This window comes from Mercenaria mercenaria, chromosome 2 (assembly GCF_021730395.1).
Source record: "Mercenaria mercenaria strain notata chromosome 2, MADL_Memer_1, whole genome shotgun sequence".
Classification (NCBI taxonomy): Eukaryota; Metazoa; Mollusca; class Bivalvia; order Venerida; family Veneridae; genus Mercenaria; species Mercenaria mercenaria.
Genome location: NC_069362.1, coordinates 61987750 through 62008125, shown reverse-complemented (window position 1 = coordinate 62008125; position 20376 = coordinate 61987750). Strand labels below are relative to the sequence as shown.

Sequence of the window (20376 nt, the reverse complement as noted above, 5' to 3'; positions counted from 1 at the left end):
TCCAATAGCATCAAACAATTGCTTTGTCTAACTTTCACAACATCAGTCCTTTAACAACATGAAGCGACTATAACAAAGACTCGGTGTTGTTACTATTTTTAGTTCTGTGGGATTTTGGAGCTAATTCAATGTGCTGTGGATTGCCCTCGCCATTTCTTTTCATGAACTGGCTCATTGAAACAGGGACTGCTGTTAGTTTGTATAGTTGAGCTTTACGTTTCAATGAGTATTCGTACTGATTTAAATCAAAAATCTTAAAATCATTTTAAAAAGATATCTTTAACATGGTTACGTTTATAACGAATCTAAATACGAGGTTTTGAGAATGTTCGTGTCCCTACTTGTATACCTGAGTACTTAGAATCTACTGTTAGAAAGAATGGTTTTGGTTAAAATGGTATGCTAGCATTTTTGTTAAACAAACAACGTTTACAGTAGCGGAGAATCTTGAAACGAAAATTCTTTACCTTTTCTTGATACATCAAATGTGACAATGTTATCAAAAGATTTCAAGTCACTCTGCGACACGTTGCAAATATATGTGGTAAAAAGTGTAAGACTTTTAACTTGGAAAAAGTATTTTGAAATATAACCTCAAACTAAGTTAAAATTAAGTTAAACATTTGTTGGGATGGACATTTTTGCAGGCATCTTCTAGTCATGCGTAATGTAGCGGTGATATTGCAACCTTTTGTTTATCTTAAAGCTCTAGGTAAAAGGAAATGTCCTATCTTTCTTTAGTAATTCCCAAAACGTACGAACGTATCAGTAATATGAAATAAGACAATGCCTCAATCGGGAAATCGGGAATCGTTACAGGCCATCAGCCTGCCCAGAAATATGCGTTTGTATCAATTTGGAATAAAAAACAATACTGCACATATTTGTACTGAGGTGCAAGACGTTGCGGTTCGGACAAGTTATGTGGGCGCTTGTTACGCATAAGGAAAAAGCGTCCGAAGTCAGACGCTCTCGGCATGTGCCGGAAGACCACATTTTTTAATTCGATAGTATATCTCATTCGGTATATATCGCATGTTACCGTAGAGGGATCGATCACGATTTTCGTCGCTTCGAAATATTTATTATGTTTTTCACAGACTAGGTGAAGTTTCACGAAAACGGGTCACATATAAATATGAATGCAAATATACGGGGATGGAGCTGAATCAATGAAAACAAATATTTTATATTTAATTACCTACGAAAATATCTTCGCAGCAAACTGCACTACACAGAAGTAAATCTTATGAAATAAAGAAAAAGAAGACTTATGAATGATACCGACAGATAGACAAATAATATTTTTCCTTGACATTATTGTCTCTTCAATCACATTCTTATTGAATGCCTACTGAATACCTTTGCAGATGCTGCTAAAGGCGATCGATTGTGTAATATCCGGTTGAAAACTGTTGTTCGGAAAGAAACTAGAAGTTATATTGTAAGACTTAAATGCTAATAGGTTATTGCATAATGACAAGGAAATGGAACGACGTTTTAATCAGCACAATTTATCTAAAAATAACATAATTTAAAACTGTTATTAAAAGCATGTCAGCATGTACAAACTATGAAAGGCTAACGAATTGCGGACAAATTAATTTTAGAAAATATTTATAGTTTGATAATTTGTCTAAGCAAACCAATCTGACTTTTTAACGTGCAGATACAGTTTAAACATTTAAACAGTATTTCCACACAGTGTTTTAGTATAGTGTCTATAAAATTGAAATAGCACATACACACGTAATAGGTTAGCTGTGCCTGTAAAATTTATATAAGCTTACGGGAATGAAGACGAATTACTGGCTTTAGTATGTATAACTGAGAAGTTAGCAGTTGCAGTGAGTAGTAGCAGTAGCGGTAGCAAAATTAGAAAATGTGAAAAACGTATTTGCTACCGCTACTGCTACTGCTTCTGTCCATTTTATATTGTTTGCTACTGCTACTGCTACTGCTACTACTGCTACTACTGCTACTGCCAACTTCACGTTTTTGCTTCTGCTTACTTCATATCAAAGTTTTAGTTATGTTGCTAGTACAGGCAATTACATGAGACTGGTAATTATACATTGATCGCTGACAAACACACGTGACATGTCTGCGTCTTTGTTTAATGCAGATAATATTAATGTTAGAAGGCCTTACCTGAGGTCTCATTTTGTAAAACTAACAATTAAAGGTCAAACATTTTATTGATACTATTTACAGGGCGTTTCTATGTTTTAGTGGAGTGCAACATCTAAACAGCTATATCTTGAACATTTGTATTAGAAAAATATTTCCATTTAACCATACAAAGTCTAAAAACATAAATTTATGGAATAGAAATAAGTAATGTTTTCTTCGAAGTAGTTTGTATTATTGTTACGTTGAGATTTGTGTGTGCTGTCTTGTCCTGTCGCATCGATGTATGTTGTTAGTAGATTACTAGCAATAAGCACACTGTCTGGTAACATTACAATTATCCTCCTATTGTATTTAATACATCATCTTCGGCTCAGCTTACTGATATTGAGAATTTTCACGTGAATCATCTTATTTCAGTTCACATAATAGCCATGACACCAGATACCAGGATAAATGTATCTCTTTACACACACGTGCAGTTACGATTCGATTTCAAATGACTTTCATGGTGATATTGTCGGTTTTGGACACGTATGTAACACGTTGTGATAATTAGACAAAAATCGGAGATGAAAAGCTGACTCTAAAAAGCCTTGTGAAACATATATCCAATTAATACCTTTCAGTCAAAAAAATCAGCATCTTAATATTTTATTCAGTAGTAACTTACAATACACAATAATGAGTTAAAAAGGTTATCTTATTTTGTTACGTTTACTGTAGTATTTTTTAAAACAAAAGTATTTTAATAAGTTTTTGAAACAAACTTTGCATATAGAAAACAGTTTCTTGCCTACCTACCGGAGAAAATACACATTTATCAGATCACGTGCGAGGGGTAAATATCCCTGCCTTTCCTATGGCAAAATCTTGTCTAAAGTAGCGTGCACTTAAGTCATGTCACATAGGACTAGTATTTTGATGTCGTCATAATCTCTATACATAATGCCAGGTAATATCCAAATCTATTTGCTATTGCTATCTCTTTTGAACGTGATGGGCAAAAACAAAAAGATATCAAACATGCCTGTCCGTGAAGGACAGCTGTTTTCTCAACCCTCGGGACAGCATGGATAAAAACCTCAATAATGCTTGCATTTTCATTCCACACTGTCCCTCAGGTAAGGACACACTGTGTTACAAAGGCAGGCATGTAAAATTTCAAATTATTAAAATAATTAACCGTTTTTTTGTTGTTGTTTTTTTCCACATCAGAAAAATAATCATTGTTGCCTTAGCTTTGAACTTTTCTTCACTGATATAATAAATGTTTAAACACTAAATATAATTACATTCAGTACTTAAAACTAATGTTTTTTCTTTAAAAAAAAAAAAGAAGTAAAAAAGCAATTGTTTGACAATGTGCACTCTGTTAAGTGTTTGCAAAAGCACCTAAACACACTGTAGGAAACTATTATGGTTAAAATGGTAGAATGGCTTTTCGTCAAAAAACAAATAATGCTGGGAATTGTGCAGATGTTAAGTGAGTGCGAACGTCATCGTTATGTCAATACTTCAGATGCAAATGGTGCAAAATTGTCTTTCAAGAATTTTTCAGACACTCTTCAAGGAAATATAATATGAACATAAGTGCTAAATAAACACAAGTTCTTCAACTTGATAGATTTATAGACATGCAAGTCAAACATATCTTTGCAAACATATCCACAACTGCCTTTGATCCCAATCCTTCCACAAACAAGTGTCATAATTGTGTGAGTGAACCATATCTACAGTTTTTATAATCTGTATAGAGTTTTCTTATCTGTTTCATGAATTCAAGATGTTTATTTATGAAATACAATAGCTCTTGCACTTTCTGTCGTCAAATGTTTGCTGCAAATATATGACTTTCAAGTGTGACTCACAAAGAAAAGTGCGCCAAGTGTGATAACAGATGCTTTAGTAGAATGACATCTGGGTATTTATTGAACTCGGTAAAAGATGGTTTTGTTGATAATAGTCAAATATGAATACAGACAGGGGTTCGCTCAGTAGGACTCAATTTAAAAATGTATTACACGATAAAATTTGTAAAATGTGTTTAAACCCGGGCGCGGTCAGTTTACTTCAGGGGAAGCTCATTTCATAGAAAATAATATTCCATATAGTCCGCTGTCATTTACATGTACATGTTCTTTTAAATTATGATTAACGCATCGTGGCTATGATATTACTCCAGTGCACAAAATTCATTTTTTAGTCTTAGAAATGCCTGCACTACCTTCTTTATAATTATATAAAGACTTACGAAATTGAATTAAACAAAATAGCAATGTCATTTAAACAAAGAAGAAAATAAACGTGTCTCACGTTACTAAAACAAACATTTTTCATTTACCTAGATATTATATATGATATGAAAAAGCCTAAACACAGACATAGCTTTCGGTTAATCAGAAATACTTTCTACTTTTGTTTCAAATATCGTCATCTTTGGCGAGAGAAAATTTGTAGTTATGTCTGCTATATCGTTATTTTTGCCAAAGGAAATCACAAAAAAAATTGGTTATAAGTCTTGTTTACTAAACCAGGCTCGGGAAATAATTTTCGTCTGACCTGATATAATGCACATATTTATATGTAAAATATCTTGGAAAGAGAAACATTGCCTGTACAATTTAATCTATAAGACGATCCTTTTGAAGCAGAGAACCAAACAAAATAACAGCTTTTGTTTATAACAAAATTACCCAAAAGCCAGAGTATTTGTTTTCATCGATGGTAGAATTGTTACATAATAAATTTATAATAGTAAAACAACTAGACATTATGTTTTCGTCGGTGGTAGAATTGTTTTATATTTGTAGTTGTAAGACATGACAGCTAGAACATTCGTTTCCGTCTGTTGTAGAATTATATTACATAAAACAACTTGATTATTTGTTTCCATTAATAATGAGTTGCTTGACATTATAATAGTTAATAAAATTGTATACATAGATATATCAACATGCATTGAGAGGTGACCTTAAAAAGTTAGTAATAACAGTCCGCATTAAGCAGTCAAGAGATTTACAACATTTATTATAAATGATGTTGATTTTTTTTCTTACTTAATCAGAAGTAATACATTTTATTTTCCATATTTCTCAATTAATTTGAAAGTCAAAGATGATTTTACCATTTTTGTATGAGTTATTACCCAAAGATCGTTATACGTAGAAAATATTTTGGGAATCACATATCTTTGACTGATTTGCTCAGATGATTGATAATTCCAAGAAAATTTATATTTCACTGACTTCTCTTACCCCAAGTATGACCATCTTTTTGGATTAGATATTAACAGCATTAAAGCTGTAGTACGCTAGCTAAATAGAATTAAAATTATGTTAAGGCATTCCTCTATCAAGTTTATCAAGAGCAATTTGAATTTTAAAGTACCATCATTATTCATATGACGGCGAATAAATATAAATATCATTGAAAATGATGCACTATAAATGTTTTTGCCTAAAATAAAAAGAAGTGAAGTATTATTATATGATACCGACAGGCAGACAACTAATACTTTCCAATAGCATAATGGCCTCTTAAATAACAGTCTTAATGAATATTTTTGCAAATAAGCGATCGAATTTGTAATATCCGGTTGAAAGTTGTTTTATTTTCCAATGGAAACTTGAGGTTATATTGAAGTTATAGTATAAGATATTTACACGTAAATGCCATGAAGTTTCTGTTTCTGTTAGCAGTTATACAGACATGATCTAATTATTAAAATATCATACCAGCAAATACATGAACACTCATTATAACCTTGTATATGACACCCGAGAACGAACAGTGAACTACACGGACCTAGTAATTACAGTTAAGCAAATATTATAACTGAATATCATGCTACAATTTATAATTAAATTCTAAGTCAATGGACTGACACAGATTGACTTAATAAAAAATACTTTATCAACCGGTTAATATGACCTTAACTGACACCATGCACGCTGAAATTCCTGTCACGTGACATTGATTAAAATCGTACTTGAATGACTTCACAAATATTCGAGAACTTACGTGTGTGTCATATTATTCATTTCACAGAATAGTCGTTTGGCACGTGATTCTAGAACAAAAATGTCTGTGTTACATCACAGAGAACAGGAGAATTACAAAGCTAACTCCATTTTCATTCAACGTTTCGACTACTTTTATTAGTCTTCTTCAGGAAGTAAACAAATATGATATGAAATAAATAACGTCATGAATATATGACGTCATAAAAGATGACGTTACGTTACAAACATTTTGGCGTAAAAATTACAATGTACAATAGGCTACATAATGTTTACACAAATGTATATACTGTTTAAAGTATATAATGACAAAAATTAAAATTAAAAGTGGTTATACTTAATACATAGTAAGATTATAGACATTATCTAACATAATAATGTTAATAATCATAATAACAGTAATTACAGGATCACAAAGATACGAAATCACTGGGTAAATTGTGTTATAGACAAAAAAAGAAAATACCAGCAAAAACAGTACTAACTGACATTAAGAAAACCACAGTTTGTGTTACATAACAGAAAACACTATGAACTGAAGAGACTTATGAAAAATTATACATTACTTTTGAATTCATTCCTTTTGAAAAATATAGTATCACTAGTTTGTGAATCCAGTATAAGTTTCTCTTTAGAAAGCTTTTCCTCATATCATCATGGATAAACACAAATTAGGCATAAAGCTTAAGTTCATTTATAGCTATAGGACCATTTTGATTATAAATGAATTGCTACATGACTAGAAAATGCAGGATCGATAAAACTTGTAATATCAAAACGATGTTTATTCATGCGTCTTGAAACTTGCTGGCTAGTTTGGCCTACATATTGCATTTTACACTTCTTACATGTTATTAGATATATTACATCTGAACTTTTACAAGTTGCATTATTCTTAAGCTTGAAAGTTTTCTTACACTGAGAACTATTAAAACTATCACTTTAAGTAATGTAAGAACAATGTGAACATCTTGAACGATTATATTTAGACGAAGTAAAATTAACATCAGACAACATATGAAAGTCAGTTTTAACTAGAATGTCCTTCAAATTCTTAGGACGTTTAAAAGCCATGGTAGGTTTACACGAATGTAACATTTTAACAGCAGGATTATCTGACAACTGAAGTAAATCCCAGTATTTGTTAATAATGTTGCCAATATTAGGAAGAGATGTTGTACTCAACTACAAAAGGCACAATATTTTGATCTTGTTTTACAGAGGCTCTAAGTGCATCATCTTGTGACATACACATAACTTTCTCAAATGCTGTATTAATAACAGACTCTGGGTAGTTTCTAACAAGGAAGTGTTGCAACACGTAATCTCCATTACAATATTTTGATCTTGTTTTACAGAGGCTCTAAGTGCATCATCTTGTGACATACACATAACTTTCTCAAATGTTGTATTAATAACAGACTCTGGGTAGTTTCTAACAAGGAAGTGTTACATCACGTTATCTCCATTACAATTGTCTTTCTTGGTGACATAGGCACGTATCATATATAGTTTGCTAATTAGACAGAAATATGAGAGATATAAAGATGTGAATAACCAATTATTCAAATGATTCAAAATATGAGAACCAATGATAAATTTAGTTAATACTTGGTTAAATTATTTTACAGGCTTCATGTTGTGGCAAATATAGAAACATTGACACGCTTCTACATTTGTTCACCGGTAATAATAAACTGGCATGAACGGACAACTTGTATAATAATAATAATAATAATAATGATAACTTTATTTTCTGAAGGTTACATACTAAGTGGCTTAAATTTAACTCAAAAGATATTAAACAAACTTTGCACATAGAATGTCGTATTATACTAAATTGTTTGTTCAAAGAATTGTTTCAACTTTCACCCGAAAAAGTTTGTTCTGACACTTCTAAATGTATGTAGGAAAATTTGCATTCATTGACTATATATGAAAAGATAAAAACACACACACAAGAAAAAAACATTTCATTTGAAAATATACTTTTTGTCATTAAATGGTACTTGAAAATGTAAGAACCATTGTATTTTATATTTTGAATGTCTGTCTGTCTGTCTGTCCTTTGTTACCTACGTTACGAAACAAATAGAAATAATATGTCACTGCCTGTAGTCATATTGATGACTTCAATGAACGTGATACATAATGGATAAACGTCTTCAGCAAGATTGGCTTAATCACAAACATCGTAAATATTTTACAAAATCATACGATCTAATACAAATTTAACCTCGAAATTAGATAGTAATTTAAAGACATTTTAGCACAAGCGTTCAGGTGTTCTGCTGTTGGTGGTGGTTTGAAGGCATTGTTCTTGCAACGTGCCTTTTCCTGTTGATATATGGGCTTGTTAGCTTTTTCACATATATCAGGTCACCAACGCTGGATTTCAAAAGCGTTTATTGATTTCGTATCACCCCGAGCATGTGCAAAGATCTCTCATTATAAGTATTTTCATTATGATTATCAACATTTCAATTTAGATCTCTCACATGTCTCTGCAATATTGCAGTTAGGCGAAGTATTATAATAAAATCGCTTACTATTATGTTTTACATCAACCCTATATGGTGGCTGATTTCTGCTATTTCGAGTTTTTGTGTTGCCAGGTATGAATATGTCGTATTTGCGACCTTTATTTGTCGTGATGTCGTGCTTTCGCCCAGCCGACAGGAAAACACGAGAACTCGACAAATTAGGTACTTGTCGAGATTTCGTGTTGTCGTGTTTTCGCCCCGCCAACACGAAAACACGACAAATTCCTTTTTTGTCGAGGTTTCGTGTTTTCGCCCCGCCGACACGAAAACTCGAAAACACGACAAATGTCTTATTTTTCGAGTTTTCGTGTTTTCGCTTTGGCATCTTCCGTTAGACATGCGAACAACAATTACTGAACTGAACACAACATAACTGCATGCTAGAAAAAATAAGTTTAAGAATAAAATTTGACTTGTGTTCTATGTATATTTCGACCAAATACCATTTTGTTACATAAAAAGATATCGAAAGACTAAGGTCGAATATCAAAATAATATTTTCTCCCAATTTCGACCCAAAAATTCACCAGAGGCCACCATTGCATTCGGATATTTCAAAAATTTCCATAGGAATACCATCTGACCCCCTAAATAGGAGGGCATGATCCCCTCACGTATATCCAATTTTGGACAAAAATGCAGCAGAGACCACCATATCATACCTATATTTCAAAAATGACAAGGGAGAGACCCTGTAATTCCACTGTCAGGAGGGGGTTAACCCCCGTACCTCAAAATTTGGACACAAAAAAATTGCAGCAGGGGCCACCATTTTATTCATATATTTCAAACATTTCCAGGTGGAAACGCCCTGACTTACCTAACATGAGGGGTTACCCCCTTCCGTATCTAACCCCACTCGGCTCGCCGATGAGGCCTTCACTCTTTAACTGTTGCCGCTCACCGCATCCCAATGAACTATTTCTGGAACCGGGTCTGTTATACATACACTTACTATAACTGACATCTGACATATTATTGTATTGTTTTATAATCTCAGATCTCCTAATGCAGCTTTAGTGAATATAAATAAATTCTGAATTTACGGTTTGTTCGATTAGAAAGAAAAATGCCTCTAAAACCCTTTGCCACTGGTTTCAGAATAACTCTACGTTTCATAAGAGATGTCTGAAAAGTATTTGACATGTTTTCGTGTTGTCGTGTCGGCGGTGCGAAAACACGACAGCACGAAAACTCGACAAATACCTAATTTGTCGAGTTTTCGTGTCGGCGGGGCGAAAACTCGAAAAGTAATGTATTTGTCGTGTTTTCGCGTCGGCGGGGCAAAAACACGAAAACTCGACAAGTAATATATTTGTCGTGTTTTCGTCTTTTCGTGTCGGCGGGGCGAAAACACGAAAACACGACAAGTAAAGGGCGCCAACACGACATATTTATACCCGCCATGACGAAAACTCGATAGATAAATTTCGTGTTTTCGTGTCGGCGCCCTCTTAACGTCGAGTTTTCGCGTAAAATGTGTCGTGTTTTCGTGTTTTCGCCCCGCCAACACGACAAGACGAAAACACGAAAACTCGACAGATAAGGTTTTTTGTAGAGTTTTCGTGTCTTCGCCCCACCAACACACCAACAGAAAATGGCAGAAATCAGCCACCATAACCCTAAGATGGGAACTGCACTCCTTATCTTACCTTATCGAATCAAACAAACAAACTCAAATACATACGGCCAAAGCTTAATTTGACAGTAGATGAAACGAATGATTTTTAATGACGTCATACAGTTTTCCCTGACAACGGACCAAACTTGATATATTTAACATGTCAATGACTTATGTATCAATAGGTACAATAAATACACTGTAAATGAACAGGAAATAAGTCATTAGTCATTAATAATGTAAGTAATCATAGGATTAAGGCGTCCATTCAAGTTCATCTCTTTACAAAGTTCAGTTGCAGCTGGTGCTAGGAATGTTTCAGTTTTAAATACCTCTTATGAAGAGACTGAATCTCCCCGAATCTGTTATTAGTTTATTGGGTGTGTTTTTCTTCTAATTACTTTTTCTTTCCATTCCAAACGGCTTAATTATTTTCACTAGTGTTATCTTTCAATCTTTCAATTAAATCAGGCCGAAGTTCGTATTTTGATTATAATAGTAGATAGCACTTTCAACAGAAACACTGCCAAATGAATAGTGACGCCCAAAGAGACTACACATTGGTATATAATAAATATTGAAATAATAATTCTGATAGAAAAACCACATCAAAACACGACAATATTGACGTCACATTACTTGGCGCCATACAGGCGCCGAGAATACAGTACTATCACATTTAGTCTAGCCCTCGTGGCTTATAACGCATTGTTTAAATACATGAAAACATGGTTCTGTTATATATTATTTCTTTCTTCATTGGAATGTTTTCTATATGACTAACATTTTTATTGTTTCAAAAGCATAGATTCTTTTATCACTTCAAAAGTACAAAGAGTTTAGCGGCCAGTATGCACTTCAAACTTCTTGTACAAAAACAATTAAACGCTGCATGAAGCGATAATGATTTAAAGTATCCACAATGGCAAGCGGCAGTTTTTGTTCGTTTACGGATTTTCCGTACGCGATTTCGTAATTTTCTGGTTGTTATTTTTCTGATAAGGCAGAAGAATTAAAGAATTTATATAAACGACACTACGTTCTTACTCATTCGTACTCCAAATGTGTCCGTACTCAAAAAAAATCGAATGTATAGTTATTGTTCTTGAAATTGTGCTCCTGTTTACCAAACTTTGAAGTTATATCAACAATTATTGGTAATTTCATGTTTGTAATAACGAGAGATAAAAAGATTATTCAAAAAATCTTCAGTATGTGCTTTTGGTAATGTTGTTGATTTCTGGGCCCTGGTTATGGATATTTGAAACATGTTTATCGTTTCCAAGAACAACAGAATGGTAAATAAAAATGTACCGGAATCGTAAAGTCATCACATTTGAAAACAATACAAAGCGTTCAGTTCAGAGTTTAAGCTTTCCTATTGCATATTTTTGCACGACCATTTTTATGTTTTACATACTGTGCCTTTGGAATACGGCGGGGACAAACAGATTAAGCTCCCCACTCGAGGTTCTATTTAACTGACCGTTTTAAGGCGATTCCCTAACGTTCTCTTTAATGTATTCGTTATTTATCTCGGAAAATGTGTATCCATCATGTATAAGACGAATATAAAAGAGACAAGTTATACTGCAGTACAACAGACAGTCATCTTAATCCTTTCCCTAGTGTAATCAGCTCTACATTCGTGCAAATCTCAAATCCCTCGAACTTGTAATATCCGGTGGAAACATATTTTGTATACGTTTTCTTATAAATTTTAATATTCGCTCGAGTATTGCATAGCCTGGATATTATTCGATACAGAACTAACAGCGTGACTTTACAGTTCATGTCAAATAATTCAGAAATACAGCAAGCTGTTATATTTAATTATCTGCATGTACGTCAAACGTCATAGGTGTTTAATTAATGTAAACTCTGAAACTACAGATGTCCATATACATCCATCTGTACGAACAATGCATTGACCTCACAGGCTTGGGAAGTTTGTGGTTTTTCATATAGGCTGGCACCAGTCGTTGAATCCTTGAAAATAAATACAGTAGAAACTCCGAAAACCGGACCCTGTCAGGACCAGGTCAAAGGTCCGGTTTTCAGAGGATTCTGCACAAATTGCTGAGAGGACTTATATATGTATAATCTTATTTCTTTCATCTGACTGTCATCATGTTCAATGTCTTTTAGCTTTTTTTATTTTTCCAAATCTGCATTGTGTCTCTCTATATATTAAAACTGAATTATTTCAGGCTATCAGAAAAACATGACTTAAAATGATACTTTATAATGAAAAGAATGTTTTGCTTCTTGAGGCGATATAAATAGTCTAGCTCCCATAAATCATGGATCAATTAACTTCTCCAAATTATATTAAAATGTTTTGCACTTATAAGCTTATGTTTTATAGCCAATATACAAAATACAAACACACAGATAAATGATTTTCACACATACTTTGGTAACATTTGTGATTGTTATCTGGTTAACAAAATAATGTGACCTGCTTGAGATTATGTTTTTTTTTATCAATTCAAAATGATAACACACAAAGTTTTGACACTTACTGTCCGGTTTTCAGAGGATTTTTTATGTATAATATTCCGTTGTGGCCATGAAAAACCGCCCGGTTTTCAGAATTCAGAGCTTCCAGTATTAAGAGTGCTTTTTAAATTGATTTTATAAGAGAAAATCTTGGGACTTTGAAAATCGTCCGATTTTCAGAGGATTCCGGTTTTTGGAGGGTCCGGTTTTCGGAGTTTCTATTGTATCTCTGCCATTAAATCCTCTCAAATAGCACTTTCCAAAAACAAGCTATATCTCTTATCTCTGATAAGCTTAGAGAGAAAAGGGTTTTCTTAGAAATTATCCTTGTCATTATGAAGAAAGGAATAAACTTTATTACAGATCACTTGATCTCAACAGACTTTGTAAGTCTGTCATTTTCAGAGAAGTATTTGTTTTAGGCGCCATGTCAACACTTGAGACAAATGTTTTTATTAGTAACTGTGCTGTGGAAAGTGCGGAACGCTTCAGCTCCACCATTCATCTTGGGTACCAGGGGTATCTGTAGGACTATTGAAATTAAATTAAGACGGAATAATTTCAAACAGTATTTCAGTATACAAAACGTACTTCATTACTTCCACCAAATTTGAAAGTAACTTCTAAATAAACCGTTCGATATAATCTGAAACGAGACTGTAAGTTCAAGATACATCATAATTGCAATTACCTTGTCAAAAACATTTCATTTGTCTTTACGATACTGCTCCCTCGCACGAAAGTAATCACTTTCCATTATTTTATATAAGCTGTCTAGCTTCTATATACTTTTCTAAATTGATGACTGCTCTCAGTTATACCGCCGAGAAACTGTCGAATGAAACAAAAAATGGCCGAAGAGTAAATTCAATAAAGAAGAAAAGCAGAATGTCTCCTCAAAACGCCAACCGCATATAGTGATATAATATTATTTGTCTTTTTCTAATCCAACAAATCTCCTACATTATGAACAGATTGGAATACGATACTATCTGTACCACCGTTATTTCTTTTGATCTTGAACACCAGACGAATATGCAGATAGAAATAAAACTCTTTTCGTATAATGTTATTATTTATTGTATTAATACGAGCTTTGTCACATTGCAGCAAAACTTAATAATTATTTATTCTAACCTGTATTCCATTTAAAGACTTCAAGATCATTTCTGATCAAAAATGCATTATGAAGCTGCTAGAAACATGTTAAGATCCTGGAAATGAAGTAAAAGCGAAACATATTTATAAACTTTAAGTTACTTTTCGTGAATTTTTGTTTTATATGTCTCTTTATGTTTATTCTGTTTTATATAACATTAATATGTTTTATCATACCCTGACGGTACATAAGGTCAGAAAGGCAATGGACAATTATTTTCCATACAATATACAACTGTATATCAAGGAATTAACACGTCGTACCAAACCTGACAAAATGCATTTTTCTAAATACGGTTTTGTGTAATTCTTTTTCATTAGAAATCCTTTATGATCAAAATCTACCGCCAGTTATTTCAAACATTTAGTAATTTTATCCTGCATGGATTCTTCCTGTTTGTTTTGAATAAAATGGGTTTGAACTTCCACTGTGAAATACATAGAAACTGAAAAGTTCTTAAAATAAGACAGGTTTGATGCTGACCAGCCGATTGCCATGTCTGCCTCCTTCAAAAACTGAAATAAGAATAAAATATGTACAAACATTTAATTTATTTACGCTCAACTAAATATTTACAATAATTCTGAACAAATATATGCACAGCTACAGCTGTCTTTGATTACTTAAACATGCGTCATATAACATAAATTAAGCAGCATTCATTTGTTTAATCGCTGTATTTTTTATCAAAAACATAAGGAAGGTTTATTTTGTATGAACCAGCTCTAGTGCCACCCTTAAGGTTGTAGTAATGTCGCCTTTGTCAATGGTATTCCGTGCAAGTATCGAAAATGTTCACAAGTCATTCCATTCTCATGTCGACACTAATTCAAAGAGCTTCAAGCTCTTTTCATAATAGTACTAAAATAGATAAAGTAATAAGTCATTATGAACTAAGGTAAACAAAATAACTGACTTCGGCGTTTAATATGTCCTTTGTGATTGTCGGGTCAGTTCAATTGTCATTTACAGCAGGTCCACGTAAGCCGGTGTTGGGTGACATGGGGTGTTACACAGTTCATTACTTCCAATGAGCAAACGTAATACATCGAATATGTTGTCATTTTGTTTGGTTGTGTTTTTTGTATTAAAGAATTGTTATTCTAGCCTTAACAGGTGTATTTTAGTAGCACGTTGCACAAAGCACAAAAAAGTCAGTAACTTAAAGTAACTGCGCATCAGATAAATTAGGGTTAAATTTAGGTCCCGAAAATCATTTCAAATGTATGCAATTATAATCCAGCAGCCCTTCGTTATAGCTACATGTTAGACCACCTCTGGTATGAGAGAATGATAAAATGGCATGTCAACATTTTATAATGTGTTTTATTAGTGAACATATTACAGCATAATACGTGTTTTACAAAAACAACAACAACAAGAACTGATATGGATACTGTAAACAGAAATCAAAAATTCCTCCTCTGTTTAATTTCTATTAAATTCTCTCAGACATTGCAGGCTTACAGGCTATTTTGAACATTATGCTCTGGATGACTGAATATGTAATATCCGGGTAGTACTAGTTTTCTTTCTGAATACTAGATTTTGAGTTGTGTAACGTTGCACCTTTTGTCTGGCAACAATTGAAAGTGCTAGCGACTTAAGGATGAAGAGAAAGAGTGATACTTTTATGTGAAACCTTATATCATTTGGATGTGTGTGGTTAAAATGTTTCCCCCTAAAATTTGTCATTTCAAAATATAACATCGCTGGCTTTGTCGATCAGAGAACTCGATAATTCACACTCATGTAAGGCTCTTGGTGCTGTAGAGAGACAGAACTGTTCGTAAAGCCTCACAAAAAATATTGACCTGTTGAAAGAAAGAGCATACACTATTTTAAGAAACGAAGCGCCGTTTAATAGTCAATTTGTTTACTTTAAAGATAGTTAAATACTTCATGTTAGTGTCGAACTGTAGCACGTACTTTACTGTAAAGTCTTAGGTTACATTAATAATCTAACAGTTTAATTAATATTAATGTCCAGGGAGTACATTGTCCTAATATTAATAATAAAAGGAAATTTATTCAGGTCATGCTTAACTAGCAAACATTCATTGGTATTGTATATTGAACGTTTATTTAAGGTATAAATATGGAACAAAGGTATATCTGTTAGTGTTTATTCTCTATGTTTCATTAGTAAACATTTTCTGTCCTGGTGATAAAAAATATCAGTTAGCTTAAAGACTTTTGACCTGTAACAATCGCCACAAGTAAATATCTCCCGCAAAATTATTTTTTAAGCGAATGATTTGTTAATGTTTTCTAGTTTATTAAAGACAGGCCAAGAATACGACAATATTATATTGATAGTGATCCTCCATGAAAATATCTGAGGTCAGTTTGATAAATGTGGGGCTAGACGTTAGTCGATTTCTAACATTTATTATACTGACCACACATATTTTCGTGGAGGGTCACTAGCAAATCATACAATTTATTTGCTTTATCGACCACTTATTTATAGACGCTCCAGTCAACATTTGACCACCTTTCAACCAATGAAAATGGTAGAATCTTATGGAAGGTAAAAACAAACTTTCATTGAATTTGCTTGCTCCTCTTTAAAATATTTTGTACTCTATTAAAGGCGACATATATAACAAAGTTCAAGTATTTATTTAAAGGTATATTAGACCCAAATTTCTTGTCTGAAAACATGAACAGTTATTACACATAATTTATGTATATATCAAATTAATACGTTCATGTGTATCAACAATAGTATGCATGAGTTTTAAACTAGTATACATGTATATTACATATATTATACCACATTTATAGAGCACTCTTTTCATACACATGTAAACCTTCAGACGTGCTTTACAGAATAAATAACAATACAAACAAATACGCATTCAACACAAACAAAAAAAGCATTTCACATTAACAAAAATCATGAAATGTAAAAACATAAAAATAAAACAAGACAAACATACAAACATATTTAAGGTATTTAAATGACCCTAAGATAAAATACTGTTCTACTCTGTAAAAGAAAAAAAAATGTATTAATTAGTTAACGAAATGTTGTACAAAGAAGTGGGTTTTTAGCAGGCTTTTGAAAGCAGCAAGCGTGTGAGCTTCCCTGATCTTGACGGGAAGAGAGTTCCAAAGCTTTGGAGCAGTGAACGAAAAGCTGTGATTGTTATTCATCATGGTTTTAGTTTTTGGCGTAACCAGTAACAGAGTGTCTTGTGATCTTAGATTTCTGACCGGTTTATACACTTCTATCATATCCCTTATATAAGCAAGGGACTGATCGTGTAAAGTCTTAAATGTATGGATCAGAAACGTGCACTGTACCCTGTAATTCACTGGCAACCAGTGGAGCTCCTTCAGAACCGATGTTATATATGTATACTCTAAACACAGTATACATTTGTACAGCCACTAAAAACTTGAAGGTTTTTTTTAAACAATCGTCTATTACTACATGACATTTCTTTATGAATGTAGCCATACACAAACGCAATTAATTTATATTTTAAGTAAAGTTAAATACAGTGATGAGGATTTTCTATATTAGAAGTGAATTACTAAATATTTTAGTGAACGATAGCCATTGGATAATTTTAAAAGATTAAGACCTTTTTTGTACCCACACATTTTAAACTCGGAAAAGTCAATCATTAAAGTTGAATATATGCAACTGACAGTATAATAATACCCCGTAATATTAAAGAATACATACAGTGTATATAACCTGGCAAACAGTATATTTGCGTGTCTAGATATACTTAAATTATATCATATTATATTACTGTAACTTTGTAAATATAAGTCAATACTAACTGTACGTAGTTGATTCTGTTATACTTGCGCTTGGCGTTGTTAAAGAATTTCGATATAAGTCTCGCTTCCTAACTGCCGCGCTATTGTTAAGACATATCCCTGAGACAATATTATTGGACCAATGATAACATAAAATGATATGATAAAACGTGGAATATCACTTTTCTTGTAACTATTGTAGTTAAATATAAGAATATTTTGCTGTTAAAATGTGGAATAATAATTAGTAAATTAAAGAATGCGGTCTAAAATACGTTTAAGAGAGATTTAGAGGAAAAAACAGCACAGAACATATATGAATAATAATCAAAAAGAATGTGGCGGGAAAAAATAAGAAAATTAACTTTTTGAACTAGATATGGTAAACGTTATTATGAAATGATAAAAAGTTGAACAAATAAACGCAAGTCCAGTTCATGGAGTAGTTAAGTGGATACCTTTGTAAATTGGATATAAATTCATATACACGTGCTTTAATTATTTTGGAGTAATGGGTACCGCCACACCCCATTCAGTGAGAATGCAGACTTTACGACGATACAATTCACTTATCGTTTTTCCTTGCAGTATGAAGCAAATCCCGTTTATGGTGCCTCAACACAGCTGCACAACTCCACCTGTTGGGCGTCATACTCGATCGGAGGACGAGAATTATTCGTCGGAGCCGTCATCTCCCAGCTCAAAAAGACCATCCGTGGAAATTCCAGGTAATAACAATAATTGTCCATGTTTTAATTTTCGTATTAAAGGGACAGTCATATTTATTTATGATTGGTCTTAATATCTAATACATATCTACCTGTCCGGCCCCGTCAAAGCTTATAAGGAATGCCTTTTACAACGGGAATTCCTTACTGGTCTAAATTTGCAGGTTTTAAATTTTCTGTGCAATGAGAATATGAATTTAACACAGTTGCAGTTAACTTGTTGAGCAAACATTCTCCAAAATGTTGAGGTAGTATACGTAAACGCTACTCGAGAATCAAAATCAAAATAGCTTTCCTATAGAAATTCAGAGGTATCTGGTTTGATCCTTTGATAATGACAAACAATTTATTTGTTAAACCATATTAAAAAGATATACTAAGAATAAAGGAACAGAGAAACTAATTTCAAATTCGTAAAAGTCATATACTATAAAATCATAGTCATAGGAATATATGATTATACATTGTTTTCTCCATTAGTATTTCTTATTATACAACACTGCATTGTTTTCTTTATAAACATTACTAATATACAATACTGCTTTGTTTTCTTAATAAATATTACTGGACTCAACATCAAAGCTGTTTGAAACACTATTGACACTATATTGAGCAGGACGTAAAGACAATACGCATCTATGATACATGAATGTCATTTATTTTGATGTTTAGATCCTTAGGCAGTCTTGTACAGTTCGAAATCAAGTTACTTTATTATTCATAATACTGGTACATGGAAACATTTAAGTAATATCATTTTTTTATTTGTCTAGGCATTAGCGAATAAACATGAGAATTTCAATTTATAACGTTCGCTTAAGACTAGAAAGGGCTCCAATGTCCAATAAACACACGATACAAGTGTATGTATACACAAGTGCGGTTGATAGTAAAATGGGATAAAAATAACTAAAATGACAAAGAAACACATTAATATCCAAACAGTTTTGTTATTATAATTCAAAATATTTTCATACTGGGGCATTAGTAAATTAACCAGACAAAAGAAAATGAATAAACATGCGAGGTATAGTGGAATATTTACTTTTACTATTTATTTCTTTAAAGAAAATAACGTTTTCTTTCGCATATTTACATTCACTGTTTATTTTCGCATAAACAGCACTGATGCAATAATAACAAGGATGGTCCTTCAGGCGAAATTGGACGTGCGATCTTACTTCGTTCAAAAATATCATACACAAAAAGGTGTTTTCGAAAATTCTTTGAAACTCGGCAATCAATATTTCAAAAACAGCATTTAATGAAAGCTTAGATCTTTTTAAAGGTCATCATTGAAGCGACAGGACTATGCAATTATCCCTTGATATTCAATGATGTTTCAAGTTGAATTCAGGACATGTTTTTTTCAGGAACTATATTTTGATCGGAAGGCAAATTACATTTCAACCCGAGTGGTTATTTTTGGCTGTTCTACAAAGACGTATCTATTAAGTGTGAAGGTCGATAACCGCTTTCGCGATTCATGGATTTTCCAGATGAATAATGATCAAAGAATTTGAATGTCGGAAATTACAATTTAAATGGGATCGACAAACAATTACTAGAATTACTTATTTTCAAAGAATAAGATCCTTGTTCTATAATTGAAGACGAAGAGGACATAGTTAAACTATTTTCTACCTCTTCAAAGCGCAAACTATCACTAGGCAATTAACTGATATAAGGCGTTAAACTTTTATCTGCATTTGATAATATCTGCCAATCTCAAACTATAATTTTCTCGTAAGTGAAACACCTTGTAGCGTTTTACATTTATAGAATTTTCCATTAAGAAATGAAAAAAAAAATAAGTTCATTTTATTTTAAAACACCATTCGAACGATGGCAATTCTTTGATAATACAAAAATATACTTCGCGCATTAATTT

The 20376-nt window shown here is 32.7% G+C and overlaps 1 protein-coding gene across 10 annotated transcripts in view; it reads left to right on the top strand.

Moving 5' to 3' along the window:
- The window catches only part of LOC123564135 (synaptotagmin-15-like), a 397543-nt gene that overhangs the window by 351913 nt on the left and 25254 nt on the right, over positions 1–20376 (top strand). For 9 of the 10 annotated variants that reach the window (XM_045357483.2, XM_045357480.2, XM_045357482.2 and 6 more), the window contains one exon: positions 18346–18485. In XM_045357483.2, the coding sequence (XP_045213418.1) occupies positions 18346–18485 (140 nt within the window). Of the gene's footprint in view, positions 1–17843; positions 17947–18345; positions 18486–20376 lie in introns of those variants that run through there. The other variant, XM_045357487.2, reaches the window with a different exon arrangement.